This window comes from Nilaparvata lugens, chromosome 5 (assembly GCF_014356525.2).
Source record: "Nilaparvata lugens isolate BPH chromosome 5, ASM1435652v1, whole genome shotgun sequence".
NCBI classification, from domain to species: Eukaryota; Metazoa; Arthropoda; class Insecta; order Hemiptera; family Delphacidae; genus Nilaparvata; species Nilaparvata lugens.
In genome coordinates this window covers 53,718,061-53,735,344 of record NC_052508.1, presented here as the reverse complement: position 1 = coordinate 53,735,344, position 17,284 = coordinate 53,718,061, and the positions used below count along the sequence as shown (strand labels likewise).

The 17,284-nt window shown below is 34.0% G+C and overlaps 1 protein-coding gene and 1 long non-coding RNA gene across 3 annotated transcripts in view; both read right to left on the bottom strand.

The window, feature by feature from the left end:
* LOC111047469 overlaps window positions 1–17,284 on the bottom strand; it is a 37,733-nt gene that overhangs the window by 16,143 nt on the left and 4,306 nt on the right. For both annotated transcript variants that reach the window (XM_039428739.1, XM_039428738.1), the window contains exons 2-5: window positions 16,484–16,919; window positions 10,190–10,369; window positions 7,817–7,975; window positions 5,814–6,020 (exon numbers count right to left, since the gene is read on the bottom strand). In XM_039428739.1, coding sequence (XP_039284673.1) covers window positions 5,814–6,020; window positions 7,817–7,975; window positions 10,190–10,369; window positions 16,484–16,919 — 982 coding nt within the window. The remainder of the gene's footprint in view (window positions 1–5,813; window positions 6,021–7,816; window positions 7,976–10,189; window positions 10,370–16,483; window positions 16,920–17,284) is intronic.
* LOC120351429 lies at window positions 480–2,185 on the bottom strand. Its single transcript, XR_005571392.1, has 2 exons — window positions 1,659–2,185; window positions 480–1,307 (listed from the first exon to the last, which is right to left on the bottom strand). It is a non-coding gene; the product is annotated as an uncharacterized LOC120351429 (long non-coding RNA).

Below are 17,284 nucleotides of genomic sequence, written 5' to 3'. Positions count from 1 at the left end.
GAATAGAGGAAGAGTAAGCAAAAAAATAGATTAAGATTCAAAAAATTAAGTGTTTTTATGGAATAGAACATAGAATTGAATGGAATCATATGAGAGAATGAATAAGTGAATAGGGAAAGTTTGGTGGAAGATGTGGAGGTAAGACAGTAAACTTTAGGTAAGAGGAAAGACAGTGAACTAATCACTTTATAGAATGAAGAAAACATTTATTATGCTCTATTAATGTGGAGTGATAGAGAATAATTCAAATTAACTTCGAAAAGTATTTCTAGTGGAACAAGTGATACTTCGTTTCTAATTTAATTTAATTGATTGAACAATAGGAATAAGATATCTGAAAGGAAGAGAGCCCTAAAAGAACACACAAGTAAGTACTGGTAGAACATTGTCATGTTTCTAAGAGAAAAATAAAATTAAACACAGTCATTTTTAACATAATTGAATGGAATAAACTTTGGAGTGGAAAAATAACAATCACGTTTGTGGGCGTAGCATATTTATACTGACAATAACAAAGACAATGGATGCTCTAAATTTCACAAGAAATGAGAATGAAATATATTGGAACAACTGAAGTATATGGAGAAAGCAGACTTCAACCAAATAAACTTTTCTTCAAAACATTTATGGAAGTCGTTCTCTTAACTTCATGGTCTGCAAATACCAGCAGGAAGAAATATTATTGTCGCTCAAAAACTCAAGTTATTTCTATTTTTTCACTTCGGATAAAATTTATCACACAGAATTAATATTCACTAGGGAAATAAATTCAAATTGGAATTTCTATTCAATTTTGTTCAGTGATGAGATGGTGGATGAACATTAACACATAGAATCATAATCTAGAAAATCGCATTGTTTGATAAATGGTGAAGTGAATGAATCAATTCAATTCAACTATATTTTCCACCGATAAAAAATGGACAAACAAATTATCAATGGGAAAAGAATTAACATTTAATAGAAAAGTCGTGAATATTTCGAAGACTCTAATTGAAATTTTGGCCATTACCAATATCTTAATCTCTTTAAAACTAAGATTGGTAAGGACAAGTAATTCATATTTGATAAAGATTTAGGTATTATATTATAGTTAAAAAGATTCTAAATGAAATTTGGGCCATGTATGACACCAATGTGAGCTTTTAGATGGCCTTTCTGTTTGGTCCGATGAGGACAATAGGGACATTGGAATTGCGGTTCAATGCCACACTCATACTTCTGATGTTTATTCAAACTTTTCTTTTCTTTATAACTTTTCCCACACTGGTTGCACTGGTATCTCCTGTTTGATAATGCTGAGTAATCTGCAAAAATACAGACATTTGTTAAGTTTTGCATACATTCGAAAGAGCTACAACAGCTACTTGGTTATGGCCCACTACAAAGTATTCAGAATTCAGAAGGAGAAATGGAGACTTAGATATTGGAGACAATAATATCAGCTGCTGATATGAAAGATTAAACTGACATGTAAAATGTGTGTTTAAATTGACATTTTAAATGTGTGTTTATTATTCAGAAATAAAATGGATTACGAACAGTACAATCATGTCTGGTAGATAATTAGAAATATTAAGCATCACACTTTCACTTTCTAGAATTAAAGAACCTGAGGCAATAACCATGTAAAAATATAAGGATATTTCATAACGTACCTCTCTACATAAACTAGTTCTCAATTCAATAACATTAGTAAGGTGAACGATGATAGTGAATTATACACTTTCGTATTCATCAGTATTTTTCTGCGAATGATGTGCAAATCATTCAAGATAAATAAGCCTACTGAATAAGTAAAAGTTGATTATAATCTGGAAAAAATCAAGCATACCTATATCAATAAAACACTTTATGAATTTGAATAGATGTGACAATAGAGACAGTATGCTTCTCAATTATTGAAAAATTTGTTGATCGATTCTCTCGATCAAGAGAATTTTGATTCTCTCGTACAATAGTGAATATTCATGAACTGCCAATATTTTTTGGAAAGAATGGAAAAAGTTTCTTTTGAATGAATTGTTGATGAAGCCTGTCAATTAGAATAGAAAACCAATACTGAAAATATTATGATTTCGAAATTTAAAATGATATTATATAGGGCCATATGAATAAAGTTGAGCATTTGCTCATACTTCTAAAATATGGAGCATTTGCTTCATTTTCTATGAATAAACGTGAGCAAAACCTTTTGCTCATGCTCATCAAAAAAATAGTTTGAGCATTTGCTCAAAAGTAAAAGCTTTTGCTGAAAATTGTATGAATAAACTAGAACATTTGCTCAACTTTTGAAGCAAATGCTTCAAAAAAGGTGTGAGTCTAGTCTAGACCAGCTTATCACCTTTTGCTCATAGTAAAATGGCTCAAAGGCTATTGATATTATAAGAATATGCTGAAGATTATTATAGAGATGAAATTTTTTCACGCTATTATTTCAAAATTCTATGATCCATTGATTCACTGTAGACCTATCAACAGGATCGTCACAATGAACAGCCTTTAAACATTGATAAATCTCACTAGGCTTCACATTCTCAGCATTTAAAAATTCGATAACAGCTAGTTGTTTTGAACACCACAACATGACACGATACTTTCACTAACAAAAGAAAACTGGATGAATGCAAGCCCTTCAAACTGTGCAGCCGTGAAGAGGATAAATAACACTTCCACATGCCACCAGCCGCGCTTCCGAAGATTATGTAGTTTGCGCTCTACAAGTATTATTTTGTGCATTACTTATCAACCTACCTCTGTATGATTATCTTATAATACGATAATAGAGTCTTATAGCCGCTAAATCTGAACTGTCTATATTGCAATATAACTGTTAGCTGTAAGTTTGTAAGATTGTAGACGTAACAAATAAATGAATAAAAATTAAACTTTTGGCGAGAAATGTCTGACAGCTACATGACTCCTGAGGTTACAGTTCTTTTTAGCCCTGAAAGGACAATGCGGACACTGGAACTGAGGCTCCTTGCCGCACTCGAACTTTTGGTGTGATTTCAGACTTCCTCGCTCTTTGTAGTGTCTGCCGCATTTACAGCAAACAAATCTCCCATCGATAAATGCAGAGTCTGCAAAAATAAATTCATCAGGCTAGAGCTGAAGACCGGTTATACACAAAAAAATGAAATCTGGAAACTGGAAAACTTGAGACATAGTTTTGAATATGTTTACAGTTCTTTAGACCTGTACTAATACAAGTTTAATGAATATGTACTAATTATTGAATTTTCACAATTATTACAACAGTATCGTAATTTTATCTTTTGTGATTCCATACCCTTTTCAAAACACAGGGCGTTATCGTCATATGAGACTTAGATACAAATCCAGATCCTATGAATATGGATTGTAAATATTATGTAGATAAAAATTTTTACTTCTATCTATAGGGCTACTAGAATTAAAGAAACCCAATAAAAGTTAAGTGCCATTTTTATTTTCTTAAATCACAACTAGTCTTAACTAATTGGAGCAATTTTCGAGTGTAAATAAAATAAACTGCAGTCGAGTGGATTAGATGCTGGCTTTATAATGAATAGGCCCGGGTTCGAATCCTGTGCCGGGTAATATATTTTTCTCGGGCCACTCCCGTGTTTCGAATGAACACGTTAATAATTTTGTTGGCCTGAAAAGCAGTCGTTAGGTCATGTCAGAGGCCCTGAAATTGATCAGTTGCGACCTGCAAACTCTGACACCAGACCTGAGCCAGCCAGGCCACTCTATATATTATTATTTATCATTGATATTAGTTTATTGTTCATAACATAAACTGGCATTAATTGAATGTTTTAGATTTCATTTTATTTACACTTGAAAATAGTTCTGATGTTTTATTAGTTGAAACTAGTTGTGATTTGATAAAAAAAGGGATTTTTGATAACGTTTATTGTGTTATTACAATATTATGATTTTATTATGGGCTTATAAATATCAAATGTCAGTATTTTCTAGCATATTCAGTTCTGAGAATAGACTTTAAAAATGTTTGTGTTTACACAGACCAATTTGAAAACAGGTAAAATTAAAATTAGTAAAACGGATAACGTCTGATTTTATCAAACATTTAAAATTTAAAACAATACTCACTGACGTGAAAGCTCCTAGATTTTATTAAATATTCACCACAATATTCGAAAATAATAGAGTAGGCCTACATTGTCAAACAATAACAATTGAAAATCAATCAAAAATAATAACGTTGAATAGTTAGAGGCTGCACAGAATGAAACACTTCACTAACTAGTCTAAAAGTTTATTATGATTAATCATCATGGAATTGAGGTTCATAAAGTCTGTTTGCATGAAATACACAACTAAAATTTTTAATTCTTAATAAAATTCAACTCATTTTGATCGATAATATGTATCAATGTATACAATACAATGTATTCTAGGTTCATTGGATACTACCAAAGAATACATGAGACATACATACATGAGACATGGATACATGAGATTACGTTTTTTGACATCTCTCTAATTGGAAATTTTTTTCACTTACAATAAGCTTGCGTTTCACATATTTTATTGATTACATCGTTGTTTGTTCATTTCATTTAAATGTTTGAGCGCGAAATGCGATTTAAGACTAGACTTCTGCTTGGCACGATAAGGACATTGGGGACACCGGAACTGAGGCTCCACACCGCATTCGTACTTCAGGTGATACTTCAGAGTTCTCTTCTCCTTGTAGCTTTTGCCACACTTGTAACACACGTGTCTCCCGCCGTCAATGATCAATTGAATACCTGTAAACAACCACATCACAGATCAGCATAACTGAATATTAAAGAAATTGTTTTTTTTTTTAATTTGAATTTTTATTCTCAACAAAATACAGCATACACATGCATACATCACAAATATATGAAGTCTTCTAAAAACATAGGACATTAACTGAAATGCTCTATACAATAGAATAAAAATAAATTTAAAAAAATCCAAGACAGAAAAACAGAGATCAATACTGAAATAAGGAGTTTTACAGATATAGATAGAAAGTAGCAGGGGATATATTGTAAAATGTACTTTCTGGAAATAAAATGAATTTGAATTTGAACTGTTTGATATATAATATAGCTAATGTCAAAAACTTAGATTCAGTTTAATAGAACTATGAGGATGATAAAATTTGCAGTTATAAATATAACTACCGGGTGAATCATTAGTAAAATAACCAATAAATTGATTGGGAAAGAAGAATTAACATGTCCAGTCAGAAAATACAGTAGAACATTTAAATTGATATGATAAATAATGTAACAAGGCAATATATTGAGATGCAGTATTATAACTATTGAAAAAATAGAATCAAGTCAAAATGTATCACAGTTTTATGAGTATTAAACAATATATTATTTATTATTTGTAATAATAATTACATACATAAAATCAATACATAAAATTGTGATATATTTTTTCAGGACTTACATAAAATTAATAATATGTATCTGTGGTGGCTGTTAAAAATATAGTTTGGAGGTTGCAGTTATCAATCATATCTTTCGTAGTAAATAAGAAAGCAATAAATAGGGATTATTAAATTGTAATTACATGGAACTTGGATAATGAATATTAATTTTTCTCTCAACATAATTCCAAGTTACAGTGAGAGATAAGAAGGAAATTGATAAGCTTCAAGATTTGAAAAATACAATAGAAATACAAAACTCAAAACTGATATACATCTATTAGTTTCTATGATTATTCTGGAAAGACAATAGCACAAATATAGCCTATAATACAGAAAGCACATGATGTAAAACCTATTTGGTTGGTTGAGTGTTAGGCTAGGTTACCTGTACGAGCCCGCCTTGAAGCAATGCTGATTGCGCGCGCATACTTGGCCTGGACAGAGCGATGCAGCTGCGGCGGCACTATCTTGTGTACCAGCCAAGGCGGAGGCGCCTGACCACTCTGCTCCCCCAGGCGTCGAAACAGGAACTTGTAGACGGTGGCGCCATCTAAGCTGGTCGCCACCCAGTAGTTCTCCACTTCGTACAGGCCTGAAACAAAATAACATGACTGATGTATTTATTATTGTATATATTAATAATACCTCACCAGTGAAAGGTGATGCAAGTTAGAAACTTCAGTTGCTTCCCTTAATTTCTGAAGCTCAAGTCATGCATCTAATACAACAAATGTGTATCCAAACTTTCAATATAACTTAATAGGCTTTTAAGCTTCAATACCTACCACGAATATCTGGGGACAAGTTTCAAAGCGTATCAACTTAAGAAGTGATGATACAATTTAGGATAGAATTTTGTTGTATTGAGAACAAATCTTTAGCAATTTTTATCGAAACCCCCTTTTTGTAATACAACAAACTACATAGGCTTCTTTCATAAAACTTCCAAGACTTAAAATACAGTAATTCTACTGAAAATGTGAAGCCGTTGATATGAGAGAATCTTTTATATTGGAGATATATCTACATTTTGAAACAAGTATCTTGAATAAAGCTCCAGTTACAATATAACCAGAACTTATAAAACTGCAGTTTAGAGTACAAAGAATAGTCAATTCTTTGTACTCACAGTATTTGAGTATTTACAGAAAAACTTGTCAATTATGTGCTGTTCAGTTTTTAGAGTACAAAGAAACTTTAGTATACTTTGTATTCTTAGAGTACAAAGAATAGTCAATTCTTTGTACCCACAGTATGTAAGTGATATATCTTGAAAGCAAAGCAGCCTGTTTACAAGATATATTAAATTCTAATGACTCTGGATACGGTGCTTATTATTCAAATTAATAATAATTGATTATTTAAATTAAGTATTATAAATTGTATTACATCTTCGTCCAAGCTACTCGAATAGTCAATGATATTTTATTCAGTTTATTTACACGTTATCTACAGTTTCAAATAGTTAACGTTATTATAATGTATAATCAACTATTATTATAATGTATGACCATTTTCGTCTGTCTTTTAGAACATGCAAACAAGTCAACATAACCTAAAATACACTTGGCGCGAATGCATAGTGGATTTATAAGCACGATTTTGGGCATTCAACTAACAGAGCACTTTTAGTTATTGGTAGCCTCAGATGACGTCATCCGCCTGTAGGTTTTTCATCTGCAACGGAAAAACCTGTTTGTTGGCGCGCTGTTAGCTATCGGTGGAGCAATACCTAACATAACGTCTCTGCAACGAAATGGGCCTCTTAAATAGTTAATTCCGCGCTGTTAGATATGGGCGACGTTATGACTGTGTCGATTCTGCAACCGGGCTTCACACCCAGAGGTAATTTATTGTAAAAGTTTATTCCAGTCATTGGGAAGCTCCTCTTGCATTTTTCTAGCCGCACCCTCGGGACAAACAAGTTGTGGTTTTGTCTAGTTTATTCATTCATGTATTCAACTTCCAACGGTACAATACCAATTTTACATGAAAATAAAAGAGAAAAACAGATACAAGCAGAAAAATATACAATATTTGAGTATCAAATAATATGGATGATACAAGCAAATATACAAACGCAAAATACATTGAAAAAACACAGTTGACGGGAGAAATAGATCAAAGTGGAAGATGAACCATGAAATTGTAACAAAGGTGGTTTCGTGGTTATGGATGTTGTTGGCCTCTATATAGGAATGAAGGTTCTCTCTCACAGAAAACAGACTCTGATAGATGTAGAGAATGTTAGAGAATTGAACTCATGAAGCATTCTTATTAACTATGTGATTTATCTTTATTTAATGAGTCTTTTACATTGAAAACGACCTATTTGATACTGGTTTAGATATTAATTTTTAAGTGAAACAACCTGTATTGAGCGCTCACCATCATAACGATATCCGATGTCGGGCGCATAGGCACTTTTCAGCTTATGTGTTCTGACCAAACGAATCGGGTTTCCCGACTCCTTACTGGCGACCAGAGTGACCGTGTCGAAGCTCAACGTCTGTTCGTTGCTGCCAGTGTCAGCGGCTCCCTTGCCACCTGATTCAATGACAATCAAAATTTATTTCACATTATTTAAAACGTCTGTTGCAGTATGAACGGTATTATTTTATTCAATGATAATACACATAAAGTTTTCAATTGAATTGAGTGAAAGGAGTCATCTGATTCAATGAAAATGAAATAATAATTCACAATAAGATTTTTTATCACGAATGATGCCCACATGAGTTTTTAGCTTCTGCGTGGGTATCAAACGTCCATGCCTACCGGTGTGAGTGGGATTCGAACCCACGACCAGAAAATGCTAGTAGACTAAAAAGTGCAACGTCTTAGTCGTCTCAGCCAGCCTGCAAGCCACCAGGGCTGGTCTTGCTACCGGTGGCGAATGTATGAACGCTACCACCTGATGATTCAATGGTGAACAATTGAACATTCGTTCACAAAGAGTTATTCATACTATAGATTTTAACAATCTTATGAGTTATGACTCCTAACAAAAGAAACTGAACTAACTTGTCTTCAGAGCCTTGGAATAGAATATTTATTCAAGGTTGATGATTATTATTTAGATTCTACTTCCTTCACATTGTTTCATTCTCTTATAACATACATAGGAATAGCTTTCTTAAGAAACCACATTTTATTCGAATATAAAACTAAGATAGCAATATATATATATATATATATATATATATATAATTGTTGGTTATTTGGGTAATGGTGGATGATACAATAAGAACAATCTGACCAACAATTAAACCAACATTAAAAGAATCAGATTTTCCTCCAGTATTTCTAGTTGAGCTATCTTTTTACTTTCCTTGCCCTATTACCATAGGTAAGGAAAGTATTGCTTCCCCATTAAGGTACCCCAATTTCTAAATTTCTATATGTTTCAAGGTCCCCTGAATAAAAAAGTGGTTTTTGGGTATTGGTCTGTATGTGTGTGTGTGTGTGTGTGTGTGTGTGTGTGTGTGTGTGTGTGTGTGTGTGTGTCTGTGTACACGATATCTCATCTCCCAATTAACGGAATGACTTGAAATTTGGAACTTAATGTCCTTACAATTAAGGATCCGACACGAACAATTTCGATCAAATGCAATTCAAGATGGCGGCTAAAATGGAGAAAATGTTGTCAAAAACAGGGGTTTTCGCGATTTTCTCGAAAACGGCTTCAACGATTTTTATCAAATCCATACCTACAATAGTCATTGATAAGCTCTATCAACTGCCACAAGTCCCATATCTGTAAAAATTTCAGGAGCTCCGCCCCATCTATGCAAAGTTTGATTTTAGTTTCTCAATTATCAGGCTACAGATATAATTTAAACGAAAAATTTCAAGTGGAAAAGATTGTTCATGAAAATCTCTACAATTAATGTTCAGTAACATTTTCACCTAAAATTGAAAATATCATCGAGAAAATGTGATTATTCAATTGCAAACTGTTTGCAACTGTTGATTCTATTAAATCATTGACTATGAAGAGATAGCAGACCTCGTGTGTCTCCATCGTATTGTCCTGTCACCAGCTGGCTCAGATCTTTAAATAGTAGACTTGAGATGCGCGTGAACACTAGCGTCAGGGGATCATTTTTTATAACGACAAGGAAAGTTGTGTGAGTTCACCACACCCGATTTTTTCTACAGATATTATAATATTCATTAAAGATATTATTTTATAATATAATAGTTTTTTATCTGAAGAGTTACATTACATAAGAAAGCTTAGAATAATTAAATCAAATAATTTTTCCAATACAAATATTTGTTGTTGGCACAGCCGGCAAGGAGAACCTGAGCGCATACTAAGAGTTCAAAACTAAAAATAAAACGTTCACCTTTGTGGAGACAAATAACAAACATTTATAATACTGTACTAACTTCGGTTTTACAACAGAGTACAATATATATTCTGTCCTATTTTATAAAACTTCATTATTAAACTTTAGGTAGAGAATGTGCTGTTTAGTCCAGTGATTTATTTTCTTCAATAGAGTTTTAGTGACTTCTTTACTGATAAAATTGAAAGGAATTTTATTAAAATGTAGACAGTTACAGTAGTATGTAAACTGGTGTCTACAGACAGAGTTTTATTGGGTTGACATTTTTAAATGCAATTGACATTTTTTGTTTTATTAGGTAGACATTTTTAAATGCATTTGTCGTTGCTGGAAGGGTAAGGTTAGGTGTTCTAATGGATTCAAGATGGTGGAAATGTTTATTTATTGAATGCAATTTGTAGAATACCTGTGGAAAGCGTGAACCTGTCGCCTCCGTCCACATCATCTGCGGAGCACTGATCCGATAGGGTGATACTGTAGGCGCCTTGGGGGCCGCAATGGAGGAAGGCGCTCGTGTTAGGAGGCCGATGCACGCCCGCGTGCCAGCACTCGCGACTAGTCAGCCACCAATCGCCAATCGCCACTCCTTCAACCACAAATAAATACATCAGTTATAAAGCAAGTAATAAATCTCTATCCTCAGAGAACAAAATTTTCTAATTCTAATGTTTCCATAGTGAGATTCACATTTTAGGCTGGCCACTAACGACAGGACATGCATGATGAACATGTGTACACACACAATGTCCACATACATTGTTGCGTCATCACGGTTTCAAACAAAAGTTTTTCAGGTTAGGTTTTTGTATCTTCGATTTTTGTTTTTCATTTTTTTCTTCACTACTTTATTTGACAATAGATTATTTTTGTAATTTTCCAGTTGTTGTCTTTGTAACTTCATTCAATTTTCTGTAGTCCACACAGAATCTCATACTGCCATCTTTTTTTAACCAATACTACTGGAGATGCTCATCCAATAAAACAACGACCTAGAGGAGTACCTTTCGCAAAAAGACAAGAAGTAGGTAATATGTTGCAAAAGATGAAGGAACAGAACGTTATTGAAGAATCACACAGCCGTTGGTCATCACCAGTAGTTTTGGTTGAAAAAAGAGATGGCAGTATGAGATTCTGTGTGAACTACAGAAAATTGAATGAAGTTACAAAGAAAGATAGTTACCACTCCCTCGAATTAATGACAGTTTAGATACACTTTCCGGTTCCAAGTGGTTATCTACACTTGATCTGAAAAGCGGATATTGGCAGGTGGCATTACATCCAGATGATAAAGAGAAGACAGCATTTTCAACAGGGGAAGGTTTATGGCAGTTCAATGTAATGCCATTTGGTCTTACTAATGCACCATCAACATTTGAAAGATTAATGGATATGGTGCTTCGTGATCTGTCTTGGGAAGTATGATTATCTATCTTGATGATATTATTGTAATGAGAGAGACATTTGAAGAACATTTGGATAACTTAGAAAAGGAATTCTCTAGACTAAAAACAGCTAACCTGAAACTATCTCCAAAGAAGTGTAACCTGTTCAGAAATGGCCAATTCCAACAAATAAGTCTGAACTGAGAAGTGTTCTAGGATTGTGTACATATTATAGACGTTTTGTTCCCAATTATCATGATTTATCAAACCCCCTTACAGAATTGACTGAGGAAAAACGACAGTTTAATTGGACAGATAGAGTTTCAGAGTAATTTATCCTCAGCTCCAATTTTATCATATCCCATACCTGAAGGTACATTTGTAGTGGACACAGATGCTAGTAGCAACGGTATTGGTGGAGTTTTATCACAAATTTAAAACAAGGAGGAGAAAGTGATTGCTTACTTCAGTAAAACCTTCAACTAAGCAGAAAGTAATTATTGTGTAATAGAAAAAAATGATTAGCCGTAGTAGCAAGTTTAGAACATTTTCATAAATATCTCTATAGTCAAGCGTTTATAGTAAGAACAGATCATTCTGCTTTACAATGATTGTTCAACTTTAAGAATTCGGGAGGTCAGACAGTTAAGTGGATGCAACGGTTACAAGAATATAATTGTATTGTAAAACATCGGAGAGGCAAAGTACATGGTAATGCTGATGCACTGTCAAGGAGACCATGTCTCCAGGACTGTAAATATTGTGAGAAAAATGAAAGTAAACCATCTCTGATAGTGAATGCAATTAAAATAGAGTCAGACGATTATTGGAGTGATGCAATGCTCAGGAAAGACCAGATCAACGACAGCAACATTGGAAACTTAGTTACTCTGAAAGAAGAGGGTAAGCGACCACCTTGGGCTGACATTTCACAAGAAGTGCTATCTACAAGAGCTATTGGGCCCAGTGGGATTCTTTGCAGGTTGTTAATGGAATACTGTTTCGAAAATGGGAATCAGCAGATGGTCTTTCTATGGTTCTACAAAAAGTCATACCTAATAGAAGGGTACCAGAAGTCTTGGAAGAGATTCATGGTGGAGCTTCTGGTGGTCATTTTGGAGCTAATAAGATGCTAGAGAAGATACGGCAGCGCTTCTATTGGGTCAATTCTAGGGCAGAGAGTTGTGGTGTCGGACCAGGGAAAAGGAAAGATGCAAATATATGATGTGTGATCTCATTTTGAAAGAATTTATGTGGATATAGCCGGTCCGTTTCCAGTGACTACTAAAGGAAATAAATATATGTTAGTGGTTATTGATTACCTCACAAAGTGGCCGCTTGCTGAGAAAATACTGCTTGCTGAGAGTACAAAACTCTACGTCTGCGAGCAGGAATGAATATCTGATAATTTATTAATTTATGGAGAAGTAGAAAAATAGAAAAAGAAGAATGAAAGAAAAATTAGCAACCAATCACTCACACATTCACACTAACCATGCTCACTTTTCAAATCCGGCTCATTTTCCCAATGCATAACCACCATTATCAGAGTATTTCAACTATGAAACCACATTGAATAAGGTCTCTAGATAGTCCGGCATAAGACCTCTAAGCCATCCAAGAACTTTTGTTTTAAAAACAAGTCGGTTTTGTGTTCTTTTAATTTCAAGAGGAATATTGTTGAAAAACTTAGGGCCGAGAAATACAAACGATTTCTGGAAACAAGTGGTATACGATTTAGGAAGTCTTAGTAAATCAGATGTAACTCTCCTAGTTTGATAACTAGGAACATCCCTGAACAATGCATGACCACAATTTCCAGACATAACATAAAACATATACAATACCTTGAAAACAAAGATATATCTGAGAGGCAAGCATCTGAGACTCTGAAAAATAGGAAAAGAATGTTCATATCTACCCTCCTTCTTGATGGCACGAACTATGGATTTTTGTATAGTTATCAAGGGCTTCAAGTGACTAATGTAAGTGGAGCCCCAACAATTTATACCATAGCTGATTTTTGAATCCACAAGTGCAAAATATAGCTGCCTCAGGACACTCATAGGGAGAAATTTATTCAAAAAGTAGAACTTCCTCAGTATTAACAGCAGATGGCTTTTTATATTAGTAATATGATGGGACTAAGTGAGCTTTTCGTCAACAATCACACCCAAATATTTCAATGTGTCAGTTTGACCAACCACCTCACAATCACAGTCATCACGCGCACAGCTACCATGAAACTTCAGTGCAGAAGGCAATGTCCATGATGTTGATAATGTAAACAGCATGTATTTTGTCTTTGAAAGATTGAGCTGAATCTTATTGTGTCTAAACCAGAGCATTAGCTTGTTCAAATCATCCTGCATTAATCTTACCAAATTGGGACCATCAGATCACAATATGCCAATGCAGTGTCATCTGCAAAAGATACAGGCATACCAGAGAACTTGAACGAATAGAGATTATTAATAAAAATGAGGAACAAGATTGGCCCAAGGACTGATCCCTGTGGTACACCACAGTCCACTACCTGAACCTCACTATTCACACCTCCAATGGCTACATATTGTTGTCTGTCATTCAAATAGGACAAGAACCAGTCATGATCCACGCCCCTGATGCCAGCATTATACAATTTATTTAACAAGATCGAATGGTTCACTGTGTCAAATGCCTTTTTTATATCTAGAAACAGTCCTGCGACACAGCGTGCTGGCCTGAAGTTGAGACCAGAGAAAACAACTGCCATAAACCTTTCAAGAGCCATTTCTGTATTCATACATTCACGAAAGCCAAATTGGTTACTATAGAAAAAATTACATGAATCAAGAAATTCTAGAAGTCTCCTTTTCATTATCTTCTCCAACAACTTTGAAAATACTGACAGCAGGGATATAGGTCTATAATTGTTCAACTTCAATCGAGAACCCGACTTGAAAACTGGCACCACTCTTGCCAGCTTCATCCCAGAAGGAAACACCCCTGTAGAGAGACTACAATTGAAAATATCAACTAGAATTGGTACTATGGCCAGCGCAACATTCTTCAATAATCCAGAAGATATACAGTCACCCCCACAAGCTTTACCATTTTCTAACCCTCTAATGTAAACTAAGAGCTCATCATAGGTAACAGCTTCAAGGAATATAGACTTCTGCTGATTAGTTTCCTTGAAGATATTATGATAGTCAATGTTATCAGCTCCGCCATTAGAATTAGCAGCGACATCTCTACCAATGCTTACAAAAAACTCATTAAAATGATTTGACAATGTTTTGCATCACTAACAATTTCATCCCTGTGTTCCATTTTTAATTCTTTTAGGGGTTTACATTTTTTCGGATTTCCACACAGCTTATTTAAAACTTGCCATTTTTGCCGTGGAGGCATTAGATTTAATGAAGAATAATACTTTATTTTTTCAATTTTAATCCAATTTTTTATTTTTATAGAAAATGTTTTAAAGTTATTTTTTATTCTTAAGTTATCAGAGTCTCTTTTCATTATTTTAAATAATTTATCACGAGAGTGGATTGCTGCACATAGACCATCAGTTATCCATGGTTTAGAAGCCTCTCGCTGATAACAAAACGTGCATGGTGAACATGCATGTACACACATGTTTATCATGAATGTCCTACCGTTAGTGGCCAGCCTAAGAGTCGGAATCTGATTAACATTGATTCGCTACACATGACTGTCTTTTAGACAAAGTAGATAACTTTATCCTTTTCCAACACAGCACCGTTGCCAAACTGTTTGAAGTCCATGCAGAAATATAATGAATTACTAGAATATTTATCATAAATATACGCTTTCTTGATGAATAAAATATAGGCCTATTTGATATTGATAATTTACAAACAAGAATCAACCATTAATACTAGATCAGATATAGCCTACCAGGATTAGGTTGGATTACTTGAATCAGAACTATCCATTATAGAAGGTGGTGGAGAAGGAAACGTGACAATAATGCTTTACTAAGAAAATCACTGACTAAAGCACGTGAATCTTGTAGTTGAAAAATGAACTGAGAACTGTGTACATGATGAAAGTGTAGTGGACAGGATTTTCGTTGCTGAGAACTAACTTTGGGTAGTAGGTAATAGCTAGCGTGAGTAGCAGCTTTGTAATTTGTGTGAAGCGTTTGAGCTTGTTTAGGGTATAGCAAGCATGAGTAGCGTGGGTAGAAACTTTGTCATTTTCATGAAGCGTTCGGGCTTGTTTTCACAAGCCAAAACGTTTGAGATCGTTGTGTAATGTAATATTGATCTTTTTTGGCAATTAAGATTTCTTAAATATATACATTTTATTACATATTTACATTTGTATTACGGCACTGAATTGATATTACCATGTAAAATCTTTCAATATGAAACCGTCTAAAGGCTTTTATCTATTAAAACAATTGTGTGGAGCTGCTAATGTTGATGCTTTGTTAGATGTTTATTCTGTCTGGAGAAATCGTTCCAGGCCTATTGAAACTGTTAGGCTTCAAAAAAGGCTTTTAGAGTAATTATGAATGCCCATCAAATAACTCATTTTAAGCCTCTGCCTACTTTGTATGTAATAACTCTGCCTACTTTGTATTATTTGCTCTATATCCATCATCATAAGAGAGAATACTGATATTGATATATTAATATAAGCTGATATATAAGAGAGGTTACTGATATTGGAATTCACAATCAAAATACGAGGCACAGAAATGATTTGAGAACTGAACACCTACAGTTTCCACGATCGCAAAAAATCTGGTTTTATACAGTAGGCCTATAAGAAGTAACGGTATATAAATGCGTGCCAGTAAATATTGTAGATGTTTCTGAAATAGTTTCAAAAAAAAACTCTTGATTTAATCCAGCTGGAAAATTGCTTTATTTACAGAATTGCCGATTTTAATGAAGTTGACTTTCAAAAGTACCGTCTGAATTGAGATAAATATTACCAATGTCATTGTTATCAACCAATCCATCCTTTTTCGCTATCAAACATTATTTTATATAGTACAAGACATATATGTACAGATATTTAAATTGTGCAATTGTTCTCCAAAACTGACTTTATAAACTACAATGTATAATTGTGTAAATGTTCTGAACTTATTTTCTAAATATCTGTATTTTATGAGATTGGAATTGTATATTAATTGCATGTATGCCATTGATCAAACATTGTGATTAATGTCCCATGTCAATAAATAAACTTTTATTTCTATTTGCAGTGATGATTAAGATAATTGGAGTGATTAATAATCGATTAATGTCATTATCATCCATAATAAAATAAGATATATGATTTTCTCCTACCTTCAATTCCACCATAAACGTTATGTTTGATAGGAGGTCTTGCTGGGGGAATTTCAGAACAGCTTGATGATGACGATTGGTAGTCATTTTCCAACGAATCGTCATCCTCATCATCATTGTTGACATCAGCTCCACCTCCTTCTCCTTCTTTTTTTTTACCTTCTTCTTCTTCACCTTCTTCAGGCCCTGCTCCTTCTTCTCCCTCTCCACTACTAGCACCAACTACTCCTCCACTACTAGCACCAACTTCTACCCCATTACTATCAACAACTGCTCCTCCTCCTCCACCATCATCATCTCTTCCTCCTCCTACACCATCATCATCTCCTCCTCCTCCTACATCATCATCTCCTCCTCCTCCTCCTCCTCCTCTACCATCATCATCTCCTCCTGCTCCTCCTCCTCCATCATCATAGTATTCATACGAAACACGATCCTGTAAAAATGAAAAAAAAAATAATTAAACTAATCAATGTCTCTATTTTCATACTGAAACCTAGCAAAAAACGATCAAGCAAACAAAAACTAATACACTATAGTGGATTAATATAAGTAGTATAGACTCCAGTTAATAGACTTACTCATTTACTAATACATAATAAAATCACAGTAGACAGCCATGGTTTGAGCAAGCCATGGATTACTTTTGACAGCCGTTTCATAATGGGTGTGATGCTATAACTCACCAAAATTAATTGAATCAATTGTTATGAATGAGTCATAATTTAACGGTCGGCATTTTCATTTGCTTTCATCTACTTTTTTGATTATACCTTTATCTATTATTTAATGAATAAAAGA